Source organism: Oryzias latipes, chromosome 15, assembly GCF_053564925.1.
Source record: "Oryzias latipes strain Hd-rR chromosome 15, Olatipes_Hd-rR_3.1".
In the NCBI taxonomy this organism is placed as follows: Eukaryota; Metazoa; Chordata; class Actinopteri; order Beloniformes; family Adrianichthyidae; genus Oryzias; species Oryzias latipes.
This window is the reverse complement of record NC_136251.1, coordinates 23,668,772-23,687,307: the sequence shown is the minus strand read 5'-3', so window position 1 is coordinate 23,687,307 and position 18,536 is coordinate 23,668,772. Positions and strand designations below refer to the sequence as shown.

Sequence of the window (18,536 nt, the reverse complement as noted above, 5' to 3'; positions counted from 1 at the left end):
CCACAGATAGTGAAGGGCTGTTCACCACTGTAACGGGACTGAAAAAAAATTTAATCATATAGTCACAATTAATGAAAAAGCCAGCCTTGTTCTTTTTTTTTTTCTTCTTTTTTTTCCGTCTGTGTTTATATATAATTTACACCTTTCTGCATATTTCTGGAACACTAAATGTAAATGAATTCATCCAAGTGCATGAGAATTTTTATTCTTGGTGTAAGGAGGATGAACAGAAAAAAACATGAATCCACTATCCCACCAACCCGAAGACAGCTGCTGGGGGCATTTAGACAGGATCTGATAAAAGGACAAGAGGGGAAACAACAAAGTGCTCAGAGAGCAGAAACTGTCTGGAAGACCATAATAAATTACAGCCGCAGGTTATCAAATCTTTAAAAGGTATCACTTTTCTGAAAAGTGTTCCTGTTTTGCAGGAAAATCTCAGGTATCCTACTTTTTTTTTTTTAAAGAATCACATTCGTGAAATTTATTATTTTTATCTTTCTTTTTTAATAATTCTAAATGTTTAAATCTCAATACCAAGTATAAAAATGCATTAAAAGAGGAATTTTGTTAGATTTTTACTACATTGTTAATTTTGCTTTATTGTATTTTGTATTTAGTCCAAATAATCATCAAACATGTCAGGTTTCTGTTTTAGTCTGCTAACATAAGTGGTTTGGACAATAAGCAACCTTCTTCTGAAATAAAGGTGGAAAAAAAAGATGCGTAAAGTCAAAAATAACAGCTTAGATCTATAACAGATGTAAACCTCCTGCACCATAAACTTATCTTTGGTTGAAAAAAAAATGCAGAATTATATGTATTTAAGGTGGATTTTAATGACAGTTCAGAGTTTTTAACGTCAGTTCAGAGTTTTTGAGGATATGTTAGGTAAAGGGGTTATACATTAATTAATATGTTATCAAAATTACTGTATGTGTTTAAGGGCCTAAATTGTCTGTTTTGCATAAACTGTCAAACTTACTCACTGCTAAAATCTTAAAAGTTGTCCAGTTAGTTTATATAATAGTGGTAGAATAAAGGTCTTTAAAGATGCAATCAATAAAGTAAAAAAAAAACATAAACTTTTACTTTATTTTAGAACAGTTTACTTTTGTTTTTGTAAAGGTTTCACAGTTTGAGTTCAGCTGCTGCAGATCCAGAGAATAAAAGGAGATTCAGCAGCTCAGGACAGGTGTTCCACATGCTTTCTTTGCGCCGTGTTTTGAGCATCACAGTTACTGCAATCTAAGTCATCCTGAAAGAAAATTGTGACCTCAAGTTTTTGTGGACGGTATATTTTACTGACCTTTTAGTTTCTCCAAACCAGGGTTTTGCATTTGTTTGACTGCTTCACTTGATCAAAATGTTCTGAAAGAAAAGAGGATTCATTTGGGTTTTATGCTAAGAATAACTATCTGTTGTTTGTTTTTTAAAGGAAATCATTGGAAACAACATGAGACAATGCCAATTACTCTTCTTTAGTGATTTCTTCTTTATTTGATAACAATCATCTCATCATGGTGAATAATGGAAGAATTTTTTTTCTTCTTTCCTATCATCTCTAAGCAGCTTGTCAGTGGCACTAAAGCAAAGAGAATGTATGCTTCTAAATCTTTTAGAAAGTTTTCTTTTATTTCTCACAATAAATAACAGTTACTTTGACATTGAAAAAACACCTTTCTGCATGCAGATCCCAGTTCTAACTGTGAGAAATAATACAAAAAAAAATGTACTTAATGCAGCAGAACCTCCTGCAGATAGCTTTAAGAGCATCTTTAAAATTGTTACTACTGTTCCTTCACCCACATAAATAATGAAAACAAATGACAATCTCTGTGCAAAGAAGAGACGGAGCCCACAAAAGGGAGACTGACAGCCATTTCCACAACAGATGTTTTTACAGAGGGGTGTCTTCTCTCCACTGAGCAGTCTCACACATGAGAGACCCCCAAAAGCTTCCGAGAAACGTCCAGAAAACCAACATGTAAATTTGCAACTGCCGTGTCTCTGATGGCGGGTCGTTACCAGTTGCAGCAAATTCAAGAAAATTTAGAGAAAGTTCAGGGCCGTCACACGCAAATATACATATCAGAATAAAAAAAATAAGACAGGGATGCAGAATTAGGACTTTAATGGAATACTGTGGACAACATCGTTATGTGTTATCACGAAAAGATGAGTCCCTATTGATCCAGGTTGTGGGTAAAGGCTGCACTATTGACAGGAAGACAGAATATGTCGTGGAGGCAATATTTCATACATTTGGCCGGTTCACTCCATCACCACGAGCCTGTGTTTTCCTGGGCTGTATATAATAACACACGTGCTCTTTATTTCCCTCAGATCAATGGTAATGTGAGGGGGGGCCGCACAAGATGGATGCCAGGAGCAGGTTAACTTATCGACTCCTCAAAAGAGACACACAGACCAAGACAATGGAGACTGATCCATTTACTGAGGTGAACCTGAGCTTGTTGCCTTGGAACCGCTCTGTGTACTGAGTCTGTTTTCTGTCACTTTTTAGTGTTTTGGATGTGGAAACATTTCTGCTCATTTCTTTTTGCAACCAGGCATGCATTCTCTTGTCCTAACTAACACAGAACTGTTGTTATTTAGGGTCAGTGGGGTGACTAGCAGAGAAAAGTGCCAATAGGCTGCCTGGTGAACATTTCCTGGGACAGAACAGAAGGAGAAAGGGAGGAAAGAGAAGGGTGGGCGGGATGTGGATCATATCAACCTTTCCTCCCAACCTAACCCAGCAGATATCATGCTCAGGTTCTAAATCCCTCCTAGCTTGATAACCAGCATGTTAAAAATTCAAAGTGTAGTGGAAATATACAATCTTTTACTTTAGAATCAATCCGAGAAGAAAAAAGTGAAAAGACAACGAGCTGACGAGCTCACTAGACCTTTTAAAAATATAAGTTGTGATTATGAAGGAGGCTTACTAATGTCAAAGTTAAGATTTATCAAACTCCTCTTTGCATGAAGTTGCCCAGTAAATGCCACTTTTGTAACAGCTTTGAAAAGACATGTTTGAAGACTGTTTAATATTCTCTTTTACTATTTTTTTAACCAGTGATGGTGATTCCATCATTGCTGCACAGGTGAAAGTATCAAACAATGAGGCATCTCATTATAGTGAATGCAGTACCACTCATTTACTGAAAAAATACAACAAAAGCCACATAAGAAGTCAAGCTGGCTGCACAGCATATTAAACTGATTTTTGAACATATTGTCATAACCTGAACAATTCATTTAGCAGAAAATCTTTTTTTTTCTTTGTGGGTTAAATGAGAACTGTGAAACTTTTTTTTTCCCCTCTCAGCAAACCCCCAGTTCTCATTGTCTGTGTGAAAATGGAAATCTGTGCCACCAGTACAATATCCACATTATGTGTCCTGCCGGGACATTGTTGCATGACATGCTTGATCGTGCCGTGGTGCGCAGAAGCAAAAAAAAAGTATAAACATGCCAAGAGCTCGGATTAAACTCTGACTTTCACTGATAGTCTAATATAAAAAGATTTTAATGAATCATTATGAAACTCTTTTATTCACTTTTAAAAAGAAAGGCATTAATTATAAAGTCAATTTCCTTCAAGTGTTCTTTTCAATTTATCAAAATCAATTTAAAACTTTAATAAAGTGTGTTATTATAGAATATAAAATTATATTAAATGATTTTATATCTGTAAGCCACACATGTGCTAAACAATCTCGAAAACATGTATTTGCCAGAGAAATTAAACCTTTTTAGGTCAAGAAAAAATGTAGAGAAATGTAAAGGTTTTTTTTTAAACTACTTTAGTAAAGTTCGGCTTACTATAGTGCTAGATTAACCATGCAAAACTTCAAAAATACTATGTTAAAGGTAAGAAAAAATGTATTTTAACAGTAGTTGAAAGTTGTGAAGGCCCTACCTAATAACTCCACAAAAGAATATTTTTGCCTGTTCAAGCGTAAATGTCTCAAATCTTTATACTTTTCTGAAAAAAGGTAAAAGTTCCATTCCATACTTATTATATATGCTTGGTTTCCACCGATTTCAGTACATCAAATTTAAGCATAATATTTTCACAATTTCAATATCAGATACTTTTAAAATTGGGAAGAATATTTTGAAATATGATTTATTTTGATACTGATAATCAACTAGAAAATATACCAACATGACTGGTCGTCAACAAGGGCTGGACTTGTCACATAACTCAATGCTGCCACCTGGTGTCAATTTAGTTTTGCTTTAAAAATGACAGGTTGTGTTGACACAGACTATTCTCCAGAGATTATCACAAAAATAAATAAAAATTTTACAATTAAGAAATAAATTCTGCACTGTATTCATTGAGCCTTCAACTACTTTCTATTAGCAGCAGTAGCTATAAAAGATTTAATGGAACTCAAGTTAGTGACAAAAATATAAAAAATGTGTGGTGATGTAGCTTGCAGGTTATTAATTCAAACTAAACACAGACAGACAGAAAAAATATGCTTTTTGTTTCTGAAGAACATCCGCTGTTACCTCAACTCCACCGGTCTAGCCATGAGCTCAGAAGTTCAAAAAGAGTTCAGCCAAGTTGCGCTGTGTTCCCGCGTCTTTTATCTAGAACGTGTACTATATTTCCAGTTGAAATACTTCAGTCGGCAAGGGACACCACTATGTGACTAAGAAAACAATTGAAGGAGCATTAATGATTAACAGGTACATATCTGCTATAATACCGACACAGGCAGACGTAACTGAGAGCGGGTTCTGATGGCATCACTGATGCTGCCTCAGATAACACCTGGATCATCAACTATGCATGGATGTGGCAAAAGATGCAAGATAATGTCTAAGTGAGAGTAGACTTTTTACAAACCGAAGGTAGAAAGGAGCAGGGTAGAGGAAAAAAATTAAACTAAATAAATACATGAAAACGAGTTAAAGTGAGTGCAATCAATGCTTTTATTGCCTGCTACTGGTATGATTTATGTAAGGGGCTGCAGCGCCCCTTGTTGGTTCAAGGATGGAATTGCAAAGTTGTTGTTGTTTTTAAGAATTTTGAAATCATATGTGAAAAATATAATAATTAACAAGTTTATGAGCTGTACTTTAGCAATTTTTTTCAATATTTTTACACATGTAATATATTTTGTGGAATACGTTTTCATGTAATAAATGCATTTACTGCTTCCAAGATTTCCATTCTTGCCAGTGGCAGTGCATGAGCATAAATTAAATTTCAATAAGCTGAATTTTTTTCTTGTAGCAGACCTTGTAGTACAAAACATTTCCTGTAACATCTCATCTCACTGTGTGGAAAGTCTCTCTTTTTTTTAAAGCTCTCTGGTGAAACAAGCAAAACTTCTATTGTATATGTTTAGGATTTTCAGATTGTTATGTTATGTTATGTTTTGGAAACTCCACATTTAAGTTAACGGGCTGGGGTTTAATGAATAATACACAGACACTTTTGCTGTGGGCAGTTTAGTACAAGAGGCATTAAACTCTAAAATATGTTAAAACGCTATCATATTGTAGGAATATTTTAATATCAAGTTAATATAACAAAGTTAACATTAAAAACTATTAAATAATACTACATATAGGCTAATAGTGGCTTTTTCAGAACTGTGAAGTATCTTAATTTGAAATGGTTTGTCTGTCAATAATTTGCATAGGGCTGCAGGGCCTTTAAATATTCTTTATTTTCGAAGAAAAAAACACTAATATTTTTCCTAGTTTGTGTGTAAGCTTCTTATTGTCATGCTTGGGTTAGTATGATCAGAAATGCTGCAGTTTTATGGAAACACTCGTGTGTTCACACTAACCGGAAATGACGTACGAACGCTTTGAATAATGCGAGCTAATAACAAACATTAGCTAGCCTTAGTGACAACTGCACACATTCGCCTCTCCTCTTAAATTTGGGGGCTTGTTTCCAAGATTAATGAATACCTGACCTCTTTTGCGGTAAGTTTTTGCTATTGTGAGTCTTAATAGTGATGTTAATAACCACGGTAGCTGCTTTCTTTTAGCTTGCCTGTACAGCCTCAGCTGTTGTTAGCTAACTGCTACTAGTACTAACTGTGCAGTTCTTGCCTTTTTTGTTTGAATAATGTAATTTATTTGCTGGCATAAAAAAAAAACACTGCAACACTGAATAAAGCAAAATTTCAATTTTAAATACATACTGGTTGCATTAAAAAATTACTGGATAGTGATGCTAGAGAAATTACTTTAGTTCTGGGCTAACATTTTGCACCGAACCTAAAACTCTCAGTCAGTCAGTGCTTGGGGCTTAAAGTAAACAGATATATGTGTCTTGTGTTGTTGCGTTTAAGATGAGTTTACAATCCACATTACGCTTTCACAACTACCTTTTGGAATGTATATATAAAAAAAGCTTTTGTAACACCGCCTTTTAAGGTGTGATCTTACCTAACGTCTTGCTGGGATGACAGCTGACGGGATCGGTTATTTAAAGTTGGCAGTCGCCTCTGTCTGGTTCTTATTTCTGTTCATTTCCTCTGTGGCTCGACAGGAGAACGCAATGGACCTCCACAAAATCATCCACGGTGCGCTGCACGAATTTATCCAGACTTACATTCCTGATGCAGATATTAGGTGAGCCCTTGAACAACTCCACTTGTCTTAATGGTTCATCAAACTCTAACGCCCTGGACCACACTAAATTCACGTTAATATGTTTGTCAGAGAAAATCATATAAATTACACTGTACCTGATTTCCTTGTAACTGTTGTCCTTAAATCAGATTTTTATGCATAAAACTTAAAGGTCAAGTACAATAATTAGATATTTACAGTTTTAGGAAGTTCCGTTTGAAAGTTTTTTATTATTATTATGCCATATACCCCTTTAAATCATAGTTTAAAACCTGTGTAGCAGATGTACACATAAAATCATGTAAGAATAAATTCTGCCATCCATCCATTTGCCACTTTTTGGAGCCAGGTTAAAGAAGAGATGCCCGGATCTTTAGGACTTGGCCTGAGCAAATCCTAAATATTCCCAAATGCCCATAATACCTCCCCAAATAGGCATTCAGGTGGCTCTTAAAATATATGCCCAGTATTGCATTTCTGTTTTGTGACTAACTGGAGTTTAAAAAAAAAAACAAGATTGGGTTAATAATCATGTTTGTCCCCTGTGTGGCCCTTTGTTAGACTGGAACCGCTTTAGAGTTGGCCCCCAGTTGTCTATGTACTAACCCCATGTCATGATAAAATCTCTAACGCACTTAAAGGATCATTAAAAACAGGAAAAATATGTTGCCTTCAACAAACATCACTTTTTGTTAAAAAAAATTATATATATATATATATATATATATATATCCCTTGTGCTGTCCTAGGCATTTTAACATTGGGGGTAGGGTCATCTAGACCCACTAGACAGAGTACTGAACCTTTTTTCTTCAATGATTTGTGATCTTCACTGGTGTCCATGGATTACATGAAATCTTTCCACCTTTATCCACCTTTGTCATGGTAGGGAGAACACGCCAATGTAAGGGTGGGGTCTGCTAAGATAGCACAAGGGTTAAATATATATATATATATATATATATATATATATATATATATATATATATATATATATATATATATATATATATACTCAAAATCCAAAACAATACTGCTAGATAATTGAGCTTTTATACTTTCATAGGCAAATATTGTTAGAGAAAAACAACTAACATGTTTCCTGCCATTATTGTAGCACACTGGATGATGTTCTTCTGTCTTACATCACTGGTGTCTTGGAGGACCTTGGCTCTCAGCAGAGTGTTGAAGAGAACTTTGATGTGGAGGTCTTTGCAGAAATGTTGGAAGCTTACATTCCTGGATTCGCTGAAATTGATAGGTAGACCCCGCCTGAAGCTTTTGGAACGAGGCCAGACTGTTACAGCACTGTCTCATTTTATAATACAAACTTTTTTGTCTTGTAGTGTCAAGGTTTGTGAAATGATGTTCAGTCTGGCTTCAAAACTTGCCACTGCTCGGACAACAGGTATTTCATGTCGTCTGTTATTTAGATTGAGGGTTGTCTGGTTTGTTTAAACTTTTTTTTATTTAGATGTTGAGCAATTTTTGCCAGATATTTTCCTTTTTGTGCTCTCCCCAGTTTCAGCTGAAGGAGAAAATGATCCCCCTAATACGAGGTCAGAGCAAACTTCCCAGAAACTCACCAGCCTGCACAGCGATCCTCCAGGACAAGAACTGCTGTGCCTTAAAACACAGACAGAGGGCGCCACTGCCAAGGTTGTCGTTTCAACTAACTTTTCTGATGTATTACAGTTTTCTCACCACATTGTCCTGCTGCTGACATTATTCGACTGACCTAATAAAGGACTATAAACAATTGTGTCCAGGTCCCAGTGTCTGAGTGGGAGTCCCAGGAGAAGCACCTGCTGGAGATGTTTCCAAAGTGCAGCTTGTCTGAGGCTCGAAGCGCCCTCTCCATTGCCAAAGGAGACATGGAGGAAGCTGTGCGCCTTATCATAGAGGGCGATGTCCAGCTCAGCCCCACCCCTCCTAATGTAAGTTGTGCACACAGATTGCAATTTTATTTTTACCTTCTGTAAATTATTGGACTAAATTAACGCTATCCGGTTGTTGAAGATCAACCATGGAAAGAGTATTTCCTCCGTGGCAGACCAAAAACTAAAAGAAAGCATCCTGGAAAAGTGAGTTCAACTGCATCACAGTTTAGCCGAACTATGATCTCGCTTTGCGGAGTAACAAACCTGTTCTTTGTTAATAGGTACATGCTAGTGGACAGGGAAGAAGACAAAAAAATACACAGGCCTGTTGCCCCCAAAGACGTAAGATTTCGTTATGCTAACTTCTGCTTCTGCTTCTTTTTCTGCTCTGAAATTTCAACATCTCGACTGACTTTCTCTTGCAGGCTCCAAAGAAACTAGTTCGCTACCACGGTAACCAGGTTGTAACTACAAAGGGAGAGCGATATCAACTTGTAAAGAAAAATGAGACTGAGGATATGAAGAAAACATACGTCAGTCTCAAACCAGCACGAAAGTACAGGTTCCATTGACGATGTGCAGAACACTGGAAGAGCAGCTAATGACAATGTTGTTTACAGGTTTGTTTGTTTTTTAGCTTCATTTTAGCCTCGATTTCTTTTCTCTTTTTTTTTCAGTTAAAGCTTAACATTTTTTTGTGTGGCAGTTGCATATGTTGCAATATTGTTACCATTAAATGCCTTGGTTTAAATTTAAAAAAGGTTAGTCACATAACTGTCAACCTGATGAGCATTTGAAGCTTTATTGTTTGGTGGCTGGAATAACTTTTGTTTCTGTTTCCGACTAACAGGATTTGTTTTGGTCACTTCAGCAGGTCTGATGTTGCACTTAGAGACTGTTTTTTTTCTTTTACTTATTTCCCTAAACTATTTTGTTTCCACACTCGCAATCATGTCTTCAAGTTATTAATGGGTCCATAGTCATGTTTGTAAGCTCTTGTGGTGCTGTGGACTTCTGAATAATCAAATAACTGGTTTTGTTATTTTTACTTTTCTTTTTCTCCAGTGTCATCTCAAACATTTTTGATCCTGTTTTTAAATCAGAGTATTAGGGGTGAGGGAGTCTTTCTTTAGACTTAGTTTTAGTAACTTTTTATGCAAGAAAATGATTTTAAAAATATGACAAAGTGTCAAGTTTTTGGTTTTTGGTTCTGAACCAGCTTTTGTTTTTGTAGGAGTTTATTTAGCAATTATATATACTTTTGGACATGAATACAAGGTGTTGCTATTGAATCTTAAAACTGTGAGTGCTCAGATTAGCTGGAATAAGTGGTTTTTGCTTACAGGGACTCAGCTGTGCTGAATAAAAGCATTAGTTAAAAAAGGAAGGTTGCTTTGAACATTACATAAGGGCCCAAATCATAAACATAACACAAACATTTAAGATAGGGTTGATACTCCTTGGAAATATATTTTGGAATGTTAGTGTAGTTAATAATTACCTTTTTAAGTGTTGCCATATTGGTAAGGAACATGCAATTGGAGGATGAGTTGCTCCCATGAAAAAAAAAGCCAAATCTTCCTTTATTACTCCAGCTTATACTGCCATTCACTCTTGTTTGGTGGACTAGATAAATGAAGACATTTTGGTTATTTTTATTAATGTATTCATTTCATAAACAGGAGCCTTAATAGTATGTGGAAAAACAGCAAACAGTTTGGCACCTCCTCCTCATGCTAGGCTAGTCACAGCACAGCTATGGGATATGTTTGAGAATGTCGGTGCAGCCAGATGTTTAAAAGAAAAAGGTCTTTAACGAGAGCAGAAAAGCTATTTTTTGAGAGACCCACATACTCCGTTCTGCTGCTGATCTCAAATGCATGTTACAACAAAGAAATAATCCACCAAACATTAAAGTTCTTACTTAATGTGCTTTGTTTACTTCAGGATAACCATGAACTCGTCATTTTTTTAATGCTCTTTGTGATTCACACTACAGATCTCTAACAAAATGGTCATTTCAGATTACTGTCACTGGTCAAAGAACTGCAGCTGCAGAGGACATTTGTTTCATAAAGAGAACGGTTGTCATTGAAAATGACTAGTAGGGAAACCTGTCAGAACAGATTTGAAAGAATGGGTTTCACTTCGAGAAACTAAGTAATATTTAGCTTTTTGTATTGTGTGAAGTAATTACGTAAAACTGCAGTAGAATAACTGGTTCATCATCAGCAGGAATACAAGATGCCTCCTGTTTTAATGTGTGTATTATTCATGTGTTACACCATAGGACAGGTTTAAATATGAACATTTTTCCATCCTTCAGTATTTTTTTTTTTTAAACAAAAGCATTTGGTGTATAATGAAATGCAAACGCTGGGATTGTGAGCTGCTCAAAAACTGATTCTGTCAAGTACACGCATAAGTGGTTCAAAATACTGTGATGTCTTGGAGACGTTTCCAGCAAACACCAAGTCTTTGTATGTTTGAGAAAGAAGAAAAGATGGTTCAGGGGTGACTGTCCTCCCATTCTTCTTTTTTCTGGAACTGTTTTCACCTTCATTTCTGCTGTGGTTCTCTCAAATATTTAATCATTTTTGCTTCTGTTGTGGCTCTCTGTTGTGAAAATAGATTTCTGGTTGGCTGTATATAAAGATGAAAAAGTTGGTGAAGTTTTCTCTCCCAGGATATATTTGTTTTCTGTATCCTTATAAAGCAAGTGATTTGGCTTTGTATTGTACCAGTACTGAAACGATGCGTTACTGATCATGGGCAGCAGCGATTTTGTTTTTAGTTGCAGTTAGTGCTAACTCGCACTATGGTTTGAAACTGTTAACCTTGGAAAACCTGCTGAAGTAAATACAGATTTTTGAAGAATTTGTGGCATTTCTCTGTCTATGCAAGGTGTAAGATGTAACTATTTTAGCAAAAATGTTTTTAGAAACGTATCCAAATCTGCAATCATGTGTGTAGAGCCATTTCATGTCTGAGTAAAACCAAACAGATTTGCCATAAAGTAGAAGTTCTTGGTGCTTTTATTGCCAGTACGATAAAGGCACATCTAGAAATCAGTCAACACTCATTTTACTGTGCATTTCATCTGTGGAAACATAAATCAACATCTTATTCTGTTAAATTGGCAAAGTTTTACTAGCGTTCCGCTTCAAGCTGATTCATACAATGTCAGAGAAAAGTTTTTAGAAGGTTAAGATCCTTATCTATTGGTATAAACATTGGTTTGGCACAAACAGCACAAAATACGAAATCATCCCATAGACTGTGTAACAAAAGTCTTCACAAAAGCTTCGGGAGAGTAAATATAAGTGCATTCCAAATGACCAACAGACAAAAAGGAAGATTTAAACGTTTGTTTTAGAGAAAACTTTTACCCTAACTTGTAGCATCCAAGAATACTGCAATTAAATCTAGCATGCTTAAACATCCATCAGTAGATGGATTTTAGGGATACTATATTGTTGATGCTAGTTTAACAGTCTCATTTTTGTAGTTCATTTAAACCGCTTTCAACAAGATCATACTTCCAAGGAAATGACAGTGAACTCTACTTTTGACAAGCTTCCCAAAATGCAGCAACTTACTCTGTATTTAAATTCTAAAGAGAAATATGTATGTCTATATATTAAAAAAATGTTTTTAGTGCTCCTTTGTCTCTTACTTTAATGCTCAACAGCAAATCTTATTCAAAAACACATGACAAACAGTTTTTAGAAAACAAAACAAAAAAAGTTCCACTTCAAAGAAATCCCGTTTTCATGGAGTTGACTGATTCCCCTTTTTCACATCGGTACATTTTTAAATCAAAGCAAGTCAATGTTCTCACCCCTCTTCTTTGTGTGGTCAATTTAGCTGATTATTATCTACACTCATTGAATTAAAATAACTACTTCAAAAACACCCTGTTATAAAACTAAAATACAGTGGAAAACCTTTCAACTCATCCATTAGTGGTCTACACATTAAGGGCTGCCACAAAGGTACCGAGATCAGACTAGAGTCTACAAGCCCCGCCCCCTCCCCTTGCTTTGAGCTCAAATTCAACGACTTGAGAGAACACTGATTGACAGACATCCACCTTCAGCTCTTTTCTCCATAAATCCAAAACTTCAAGTAGGTTAGAGTCCCATGGCTTGGGCAGTTCTTTATTCTTTGAAAGATAATGCCACTTAGAGACTGAAGCAGAATCATTTCCATTGCTGCCATGCAGTCACACGGAGCGCCGGCGACAGATTGGGCATTCAAAAAAACAGCTTTCACATGCAGAAGGTTGGTTGTTGGTTTTTGTTTGTATTTTTAAGCCGTCCATCTGAAAGCTTTGCAGGACATTTAGCTACAATCCTGATCATATCTCCCCTTGATCATCGTTTTCAGTAAAGGCCCAACCTGCAGAGGAAGAAGAGGGTTTTCGGTGAAACACGCCGTCCTGAACAGCAAACACTTTTTTTTTTGCTCTGAATCCAGTTCGCCATAAATATTCACAGTAACTGGGTCAGTGAAGCGGTCAGCATGCCCTAGAGTTTAAATGCAACAAGTGACCTAAATGTGGATCCATTTTAATGTTCTAAAAATGAACAATGTGACATTCATGAGCAAACATGACACTGATAAGAAGAAAAGTTTGGGAAAGTTTCACCTCGTGTGGATCTCCAAGTGCTTCTCCCAGCATTTTCTCAATATTCCTCATGATTGCAACTTTCTGATGAGCCCGCAGTGGATATTCTATCCTCTTAGGCGTGGGAGCTCCCTGAACAAAGGTTGTGACGAAACATTGAAAACCAAAACTTTTTATTTAAAAAAGAAAAAGAAAAAAACTCAAATTATACCCACTTTGTACCAGAAGTTTACTGTGATCGTTACTCCACCATTCAACAAAGATTCAATGTGATGCCACCTTGAGCGGGGAGAAACATGCATGTTAAGAAAATGTAGTGTTACAACTTCTTTCAAACAAATCTAAACCCCAATTAAACTGAAAAGTGACATGATACAAGTTAAATCCTAAAACAACATCTTCTTGTTGTTGCCGCTAAAATGAGCTGGGTACTAAAACAGCCTTCACTACAGACACCTAGAAACCTAGATGTACATCTAGCATTTACTGTTATTGCACATATTGGATCAACTTATTACTTATTATTGGCCCAAATAAAGTCACTACTTAAAACTTAAAAGCTGGGAAACACTGTAAATAAACACAAGCCAGCCAACTTCATTTAAATTGACATTGTTTGAACTCTAAATCCACACTTTCTGAATCTTTGAGTTGTTTTGGTGGAGAATGTGGAGCTGCTGATGTCTCCCATCACTGATGTCACGTTTTGGTAAAAAACACCATTTTTAAGTAAGTCGACCAACACTTTCTTCGACATTGCATGAGCTTTTCAAAGTGATCCAACAGGAAAGCTAATCCCTGTATGATGGCATCTGTTTAGTTTGTAAACATAGATCCATAAGTGTCAACTCATTGTTTAGCTGGCCGTGCCATCAGTCCATTCAGTAACTGCTAAATAAATCCATGAGAAAAAGCAGAGATTGAGCAACAGTCAGCTTGTAGGTTAAATTCTATTACATTACATGCTAATAGAAACCCTTTTTCGAAGATATAATCGATTTTTTTAAATAAATAGTTGGGCTTGTGTTCTGTGAAAAGTACATAAATAGGAAATACTTACCAATACATCGGGATGTACAGCACATCTCCAGGGCCCACAACAGCTTCATATCCAACAGTATTTTGAAAATTTGGAAATTTTTCGTAGTCTGGATTATCAAAATCAACCTATGAATATTTATAAAACAAAAATAAGAGCATGGATGAGTTAACCTCTGTTGATTTGACATTGTTCAGTAATGTTGAGATGGTCTTTTTTGGCTTACTTGGCTCTGTCTGTCACAAGGATGATGGACAGGGTACGGATAGAGACACTCAAACTGGTCTGGCGGGAAAAGGATGCATCTTTTGTAGCCTTTGATCTGTGCAAAGAAGTTCTGCTGCTCGTCATAATGTGCTGGAGTTACATTTCCTGGGAGAGACGATGAGAAGAGAGGAGGTTTGAGGGAGGGTTTTTTTTGTGGAAAATTCCTTTGCTTTAGAGCAACATTGGTGATTACAGGAGCTCACCCTCCATGCCTACAAGCAGCAGGTTGGATGTCAGCTGGCCCCAGTTCCTCTTGGCTTGCTGTTTGTTGATCCAGTTCCAGTTGAAACCAAGAAAGTCAACGACTATCTTTTTTCCTACTGTGTCATTCAAAGTTTGCTGTAAATAGACCCTTTAAGTTAACCAAAAGAATGACATGAATTACAGTTAGTGGTGTAATTCGATTAAGCGTTCAGGAATCACATAATTTACAAAAATACTGTTTAAATATTTTTTTGTAAACAAGAAAAAATGTTTTATTTAAGGTTATGTATTCATCAGTATAAACATTTGGTAAAGTAAAACATCAACATTGCATAAAAAGCTTAGCAGGTGCTCTTTTTGGTCATGAGACTTATGTTTTAGAAATAACTAAAAAAGTCTCATGACTTAAAACTAGTGTTTTGTTTACCACTGGCTAAAATTTTACTACATGTGTCTTTGTTACAAGGTTTTTATTTAAAGCCCAAAATAATAGTTACAGAATAATAATTCAGTCCATGTAAGTGCACAGATCCCATCTTCCTTTGAATAAAGAGATAAAAAGTTACCCAATTTCTTTATGATTTAAAAGATTAAAAAGAAAAAGGAGCAATAGGATTTAACCTCACTCATCATCTACCTTTATTAGTAGATGTTAATGTCAGGATGTTACTGGTTTAATTTAGTTTAACACTTGTATGTTTTAACAAAAATTCCTGTAATTGTAAGTTATAAAGCTCCAAATTTTAAGATTAAAAGACTCAGCACATGGTTTACGTTTCTGCTGTCTTACCTGCTCTCTCCTCCTGTTTCCTCCGTTTGATGCATTTTATCTACAAATTCAGAAAATTTCATTTCCATTCGCTGGGACTTGGGGACAAAGTTCTCAAAATTGGGCATTTTCTTCTCATCATAGTAAAGGAATTTGTGGTTTTCTGACATGTAAACAGAGAAGTCTCCATTTCCAATGTTCTCCAGGAGGTACGGGATGTCCCACTTGAGAGCTGGATACACAAGGTTTGTGTCTGTTAAAACCACCGGTTCCTGTCAAAAGACAAACACAAATATAGTGAGTTGAGTTTTGTGTTTAGACTTTTTACAAGTCAGAAAGCTGATCAAAATGATGGCAAAAGGTTCATTTTACACACGTTCATAATTTCTGCTCCACAAGTTTCGGTTCACGTAAGCATTCACATGTATGAATTTGTTTTTATTTGGATTCTACACCAGTGTTGTCATGTTGCCTTTCTTGAATTTTTTAACTGAAGTGAATCTAATGCAGCTGGAGGATCTTATTTGACACAGAATGTGTTTTATTTTGAAAGGAACTTGTATGTGCTGCTGTCAAAAGTAAAAAAGATTTAAAACTCTTAAATAAAGTAAAAAATATATATATAACAGTTGCATTTCAATTATTTTAATATTTAAAATCTACATTTGATAAATGAATGGCTTTCGACAAAAAAAACATTAACAAAGTGCTCTGAGTGGATTTCTGTCTGTCAGAAACTGGACCAAATAACTAATATCATGTTAAAGTTTGCAGCTCTGTAAAACTTTAGAATGTTTTTTTTTTAATTTACTATGAGAAAAAGACTTGCCTGGCTCTGTGTTAAATCTTTTGAAAAGCCAGAGTTAAATTTGACTTGACACCCTGCAGCCACACCTGTTGTCTCACCAAGCAGTAAACAACAACAAAAATCCCATCCATTAAGCATTATGTGTGAAAATAAAAATGGACATGGATGGCATTTAGAATGGATTTGCATGGTAAAAATGCTTTTTAGGTATAGTTTGATTAGTGTAATGTTACCATTCTGCACAGACAGTCTGGGAAGAGTCCAAGCTAAACATTAACTAGTTATTCTTCTCTGTAAAATGATTTATTGGAGACAAATTCTGTGTAAGTCTTATGTATTTACACCTAAATTCATTTTTGCATGTCAACATACTTCCTATTAAACAACTGATGTATTCTGCCCCAATAAATGATTGAATATAAAAGTTATTTGACTTCAAACATTTAGGATTTTGTAAAGTAATTACATGTGTATATTTTATGTAACTTGGTTTGTATAACACTCACTTTTGAATTCCACAGTAAAGTTTGTTTTTATGCGTCTTATCTCTACAGTAACATTTAATAGAAAGATCACAAAATAAAATTCCAGCACATGGACGCGCCGTGCACGCGGCACGTTAAAGACAACACACACTGAGCTCCGAGGCCTACGTGACGAACTGAGCGTAGACTGCTGTGCGCGCTCCCGCTTCCAGTCTGCACCACCAGCTATCGGTTTCACTTTCACCGAGGCGACGCGGTGACAGGACGGCGATGCTGTGAGGACTTTTATTCTCTTAAATAAAGGACGACACTCATTTACGGCCAACTTTCAGTTTTTCAGATCTGAACGAAAGAAAATAATGAGGAGATTTTTTTTTAACTTATCTTTAACAATTGAGTTTCATTTATTCATTATTTGTTGCCAAGAAAATCTCGAGTTACATTTTGGCTAAAACTTTGAATTTGAAATTCTAAAAAAAAAATCCCAGCATGCATTAAATCCAATACAACTCTCAAACACAAATCCTCATTTTAAACTAAATTACTACTCTGGAATGTTTTACTCCAGAGATGTAACAGACAAAAAAAATATGATTTAAGAGAAGACTGATTACTTGAAGCATAGCATCATTAAATAGGAATTCATGATTATAAAGAAACAAAAGTGGAATCATCATACCAGTGTAATGCAATGGTGCAATTTTTAAAAATGTTGTTTGGGAGACACAACACTGACGCAAAAACGATTCTGCAATTCCCAAAATACTGCATGGATGATGAGAATAAAGTTGCAGATGTGGGCGGTGATGATTTTTTTCTTACCTGCATGACAACGTTATTTTCAAATAAAGGCATTCCTTTGCTAGAAGGGTTCAATTAGACACATGAAGTACTTGAATTTACAATAATCAATAATTAGTAACTCAATAATTGAAACCATAGGTGTTTTTGTTTGTTTGTTTTTTTAACATTTGTAACTGTAGTTCCAGTTACAGTTGATTTTTTTCGGTGGTTATAGGAGGGTTTTTTCTCTAACTAGAAAACGAACTATTACTCTCACCGATAGTTCTGTGGGCTATTATAAAAAGGTTTCTTCCTTAGCTGTGTCTGATTAAAACTGTGTCTACTCTAACCCGGTGTAAACGCAACTAAAAGGGCAAGTATTTATGTCACGTTACAGTAGAAGCTAGGCTTCAGCAGCTTTTTAGTTAGTTACCTCGTTGTTTATTAGCATCTCAGCCCTGGGGTCCGTGTGAGAGAGTCTGGGAATGGGCTTAGTGGGGAAAGAGTATTTTCGGAGCTGAGATTCATCCCAGCCCCTGGTCTGAACGCCAGAAAAGGCGGCACCTCCTTCGCTCGTCGCCGGATCAGCCTCCACAACAGTCGCCGCTGCCATAGTCGTCGATGAGCGTTTTTGAGATGCTCCCTCCGTCCTGCTCACAGCCCAAATGGCCTCTCTACTTACACTGCTGGGTTTTAAACTAAGAAAGTTGCACTTAAGCTAGCCTTCTCGTGCACCGTTATTACTTATTAAAACGCATTTTCGTGAGCTCACCGCCAGCAGTGTCTCACCACAGCTCGGTTCCGTGTGTCGCTGTTTACACGTTGTGTTGATAGACAGAAAACAAACGACGTAAGATAGAATTTTCAGGAAGAGAGGCTTCTTTATTACAGATATATCAGCGCCATCTAGTGCAGTGGAGGATACACTGCTCGAAATGTAATGACCTTTGTCTGCCACAAAACGATGCTGTAGTACCTTTTCTGCAATATGAATCAGTTGGAAGAAAAGGCAGAAATTAGTGTGAATTAGTCTAAAACTCAAATAATCTACTT

General features: G+C 36.1%; 2 protein-coding genes across 3 annotated transcripts; one reads left to right on the top strand and one right to left on the bottom strand.

Moving 5' to 3' along the window:
* The first annotated feature begins 5,776 nt into the window (after positions 1–5,776).
* cuedc2 (CUE domain containing 2) lies at positions 5,777–11,514 on the top strand. The gene is made up of 9 exons (XM_023963040.2): positions 5,777–5,964; positions 6,536–6,618; positions 7,736–7,879; positions 7,965–8,026; positions 8,141–8,277; positions 8,388–8,555; positions 8,638–8,702; positions 8,780–8,840; positions 8,924–11,514. Exons 2-9 carry the CDS (start codon positions 6,545–6,547, stop codon positions 9,068–9,070), a joined length of 858 nt encoding a protein of 285 aa, XP_023818808.1. The 5' UTR covers positions 5,777–5,964; positions 6,536–6,544; the 3' UTR covers positions 9,071–11,514.
* A 1-nt stretch (position 11,515) lies between these two features.
* hif1an (hypoxia inducible factor 1 subunit alpha inhibitor) lies at positions 11,516–18,340 on the bottom strand. Of its 2 annotated transcripts, none has more exons than XM_004077115.5 (8): positions 17,917–18,340; positions 15,429–15,679; positions 14,638–14,786; positions 14,394–14,539; positions 14,189–14,295; positions 13,344–13,407; positions 13,150–13,260; positions 11,516–12,899 (listed from the first exon to the last, which is right to left on the bottom strand). In XM_004077115.5, the coding sequence occupies exons 1-8, from the start codon at positions 18,094–18,096 to the stop codon at positions 12,843–12,845; spliced, it is 1,065 nt and encodes a 354-aa protein (XP_004077163.1). In that variant the 5' UTR covers positions 18,097–18,340; the 3' UTR covers positions 11,516–12,842. The 2 variants fall into 2 exon arrangements, with proteins under 2 accessions (XP_004077163.1, XP_020565217.1); XM_020709558.3 differs by having other exon boundaries at positions 18,256–18,310.
* Between the last annotated feature and the right edge of the window lie 196 nt (positions 18,341–18,536).

Bases quoted from the DNA above. Each gene is read 5' to 3' on its own strand.
- hif1an (XM_004077115.5), bottom strand. From the start codon at position 18,096: ATGGCAGCGGCGACTGTTGTGGAGGCTGATCCGGCGACGAGCGAAGGA. The intron at 13,261-13,343 runs GTGGGTATAATT...ACCTTTGTTCAG, and splicing joins CAGTAAACTTCTGGTACAAA to GGAGCTCCCACGCCTAAGAG. The intron at 12,900-13,149 runs GTGAAACTTTCC...CTTCCTCTGCAG, and splicing joins CACTTGGAGATCCACACGAG to GTTGGGCCTTTACTGAAAAC.
- cuedc2 (XM_023963040.2), top strand. From the start codon at position 6,545: ATGGACCTCCACAAAATCATCCACGGTGCGCTGCACGAATTTATCCAG. The intron at 8,278-8,387 runs GTTGTCGTTTCA...AATTGTGTCCAG, and splicing joins CAGAGGGCGCCACTGCCAAG to GTCCCAGTGTCTGAGTGGGA. The intron at 8,841-8,923 runs GTAAGATTTCGT...TTTCTCTTGCAG, and splicing joins GGCCTGTTGCCCCCAAAGAC to GCTCCAAAGAAACTAGTTCG.